A 3,811-nucleotide genomic window follows, 5' to 3' on the forward strand; every position below is an offset into this window, starting at 1 on the left:
ACTTTATTTTCACTTTAGATTTGCTCTTTTCATCATCATCAATCTTCCTTTTCCCTAAGCATATAATGATGGTTGGAATATATAATAAAATATTGGTAGTTACATAAAAATACTTTTAGGAGATGCTACTTTTTAAGATTTATTTATTTATTATATGATCTCAATATTTGTGTACCTCTCTTATAATAAAGATGTGAATAACTATTGTACTAAAAACTATCAATTACTCCATAAATAAAATAAAAACCTCAACTACCAATTTCCTCAACACAGGCCGGACCCAAAAAATAATTGTTCCTATAGAAAATTATAAATGGGCCTGCATAAATATTGTGGATTTTAAGGCCCATAAACTCCAATTAAGAAAATAATAAAATGAAAAGGAATCTTTATATCTCAATACTATTTGTTATATTGAATACTCCAAAATCTTATTTGCATATTAAACGTGGATTGTGTAAATAAGAAAATACCCCATTGGATCATGTTTAGGCTTTTCGAATAAAATATATAGTAGTACAATTTTCTCTCTATATGCATAAAAGAAGAGTGTGTGTGCTCACAATGATGTAAACGAAAACAAACAACGACATTATTCAGACATTACAGTATTAAGTGTTAGCTTAAGAAATTAATACTACATGTGTATACTTTGCCTTTCTCATTAACACAATAAATCATGCAAATTACATACTGGATTTTTCATTCACATGCATTAAAAACACTTCAATTTGTTAATGCACACATACATTCAAAGACTCTATTTTGATATATGGATCATTGAAATTAGGCTACTTTTGCAAAGTATGATCCACCTAATTAAAACCCTTATATAGAAAGTTCATGTTCTTAAGCTGCTTCTCTCTACGAATCAAGAAGAGTTTCCCACCGATAAGAAATCAATAAATGGTGGAGAAGAAGAGGCTTCGTTTCGTTGGTACGAAGCCTCTCTCTGATCAACTTCTTCTTCTTCTTCTTTGTCATTGTCGTTGTCTTGCTTCTCTTTCCTTGCATAGTCTATAACCTCACTTCTATTTGAGTCAGTATTGATTTGGAGAAAGTTGTAAAACTCCACTCCTTTGCTTCTTTCTGCATTGATCAAGAAATGGATGAATTAGTGACTATGATATTTAAACACATGCAATTATTTATATAGTATAATTAATTAATTAGTAAAGGATACCATTTAATGAAGTTAGAAAATAAATGGAAGATTCATATTCAATTTCATGCTTATGCAAATGTAAATAGAAAAAATTGTTCAAAGAATATATTATTTAGTGTATATATGTGCTACATCATACACAGATTTCAATATACCTAGCTACAACATAAATTAGAATAAATTTTAAAAATGGATAGATAATTTCTTATATTTGGGACGAATTGAACACGAATAAACCATTTTGCATGAGTATGAGGAAGTAATTAAAAATGGTCAACTTATATTTCTTTAAAAAAAAGTCTAAGAATATAAATTACCTTCATCACTCTTCATTCTAGTAATTGGCGTGTCACAAAATTGAGGCTGATTCCATCCTACAATCTGCATATTATATCTCTCTTGAAAATTCTCCATTAGAGGGCTAAAGCTCAAATTTTTGCCTCTGCAAATTGATAAAATGTTGCCATTATCAATCTTTGATGTAGACAACGATTCTCGCTCGTTTCTCAAAGCTCGTTTCTCGTAGATTTTCGATCTCTCCCTGCATTTTCTAGCCATGATTACATGCCAGTGATTTTTCACGGCGTTATCAGTGCGCCCTGGGAAAACCCGGGCTATTATGGCCCACCGGTTTCCGTGAATCCGGTGGCAGGCGAGGAGGCGCTCCTCCTCCTCCTCCGTGAAGGGGCTGCGGTTGATTCTTGGATCCAATTGATTGAACCATCTCAGCCTACAACTCTTCCCTGATATAGATGTGTCAACAAGATATTAATTATTTAGTGTATTAGTAATATTTAAGAATTTAATTTGCATGCTATATTGAAGACTATGTAACATATCTCGACATGATAATTATGAATTTAATTTGCATGGTGTATTAAAGACTATATATGGAACATGTATGGTGTTATTTAGGATGTAATTTTAGAGAAAAGATGTTCAATAAGAACTGTTTTAAATAAGCAGGTGAGAAACGTTTATGTTAAATGTGTAAAATATACGTTAAATGCAATATTTTTACATTCTCATGATCATAATCCATGCAATTATATGTGTAGAAATATAAATGTGGGTGAGTTTGAATTTTTAATTGAATCATAACATAGTTAGAAGTTTGGAGATCCATGTACGGGTTAATCATCGAATCTATCTTGAACTGGTATTTGTTTTATCAATTTTATCACAATCTTTTAATTTTATAAAATTATCTGTAATATGTAATAACTATATCAATAATATCTGATAAATTTTCTACTTTATTATCATATATAACACACTTTGAAAAACTCGAATCAATTTATAATGTCTGAATTTTGATCCAATGGTGGAATAAATTGTAGTATACGATAATATTAATAATTTATTTTATTTTTATAAAAAATACTTTAAAACTAATTGATAAGATGTAATTAGAAATGTTAGTTTGAAAAATATAGGATAAAATTAATACAATTACTAAAATTGGTGGGATAAAATTGATAAAATTATTAAAAATCGGTATAGATTAGATTACTAACCCTCCAATGTATTGATTTGTATTTAAGTTTATGGAGTACATAGGTTTGAATCTGTAATTAGATTTACATACTAAGAGTAATCTTATAAGTAATTTTTTTGTACGGAAGCTCAATTAGGGAGAATAACATAACTAGAAAAAAAAAAATTTATTTTTTTTTCATCAATATTATCAAACCCTAGCTAGAACTGTGCATGAGAGAGAGAGAGAGATGTACCTGATCTACCATGGAGCTTCTCAGCTATGGCGTTCCAATTATGAGGTCCATATCTTTCAACTAATTCCCGCAGCTTCTCGTCCTCTGCCGGCCTCCAATGGCCTCTACTGCACATCTCTCTTTGATGACGAAAAACAACAGATATATACACACACGCACGAGGAAGAAAAACTCTTTTTGAAGCCCTAACTGAATATTCTCTTCCCCTTCCTTTGCAAACTCAACAATCAAAACTCAAAAAAGAGGGTTTTGAAAGAAAATGAAGAACATGTATATAAGTAGGGTTTGTGTGGAGAGAAAAGATGATGATGATTGATGAACAGGAAAGATGATAAATGGGAATGAAAAGAGAATATATAGATAGAGAAGTAATGGAAAGGGGGTTAGATAAACAAGTGTTTTCCGTTAGAGAGTGGGAGGGATTTGGACAGACCAGCACCACCAGTTGATGCAACATCTAGGCTAACAAACCCACTTAATTACACAAACAATATTCTTGAGAGAGAGAGAGAGAATCATGATTTACTATACGATATTTATTATGTATCGGTCAAATTCTCGTCTGTCTCGCAACTTTCAAATTCAGTTTGAATTTGTTCGTGTTTATCCTATGACGATTTTTTTATGAAATTGTATCTGATATGACAGCTGAAAAATCCTACTTACGTGGACGTCGCTACCGATGAGTTAAACGATGCACTTAGTTTATTTTTATAGAAAATAGTGTCGTTAGGTGAAAACCACTAAAAATATATTACATGTAGTTTGGATTTGTTCGCATTTATCCCATGATGGTTTTTTTTTTTCTTTTTGTGAAATTGCATTTGATATGGACGTCTATGTTGCCGAGTTAAACAATAGTGTAAATCTAAAGAAAACAATGTCGTTAGATTGAAAACCACTAGCAATATAT

The 3,811-nt window shown here is 30.9% G+C and overlaps 1 protein-coding gene across 1 annotated transcript; it reads right to left on the minus strand.

Annotated features, from left to right (window-relative positions):
- Positions 1-638: 638 nt before the first annotated feature.
- Positions 639-3,303, minus strand: LOC125202301 (transcription factor MYB54-like). Its single transcript, XM_048100680.1, has 3 exons — positions 2,899-3,303; positions 1,483-1,908; positions 639-1,089 (listed from the first exon to the last, which is right to left on the minus strand). The coding sequence occupies exons 1-3, from the start codon at positions 3,011-3,013 to the stop codon at positions 872-874; spliced, it is 759 nt and encodes a 252-aa protein (XP_047956637.1). The 5' UTR covers positions 3,014-3,303; the 3' UTR covers positions 639-871.
- Between the last annotated feature and the right edge of the window lie 508 nt (positions 3,304-3,811).

The sequence above is a fragment of the Salvia hispanica genome, chromosome 1, assembly GCF_023119035.1.
Source record: "Salvia hispanica cultivar TCC Black 2014 chromosome 1, UniMelb_Shisp_WGS_1.0, whole genome shotgun sequence".
In the NCBI taxonomy this organism is placed as follows: domain Eukaryota; kingdom Viridiplantae; phylum Streptophyta; class Magnoliopsida; order Lamiales; family Lamiaceae; genus Salvia; species Salvia hispanica.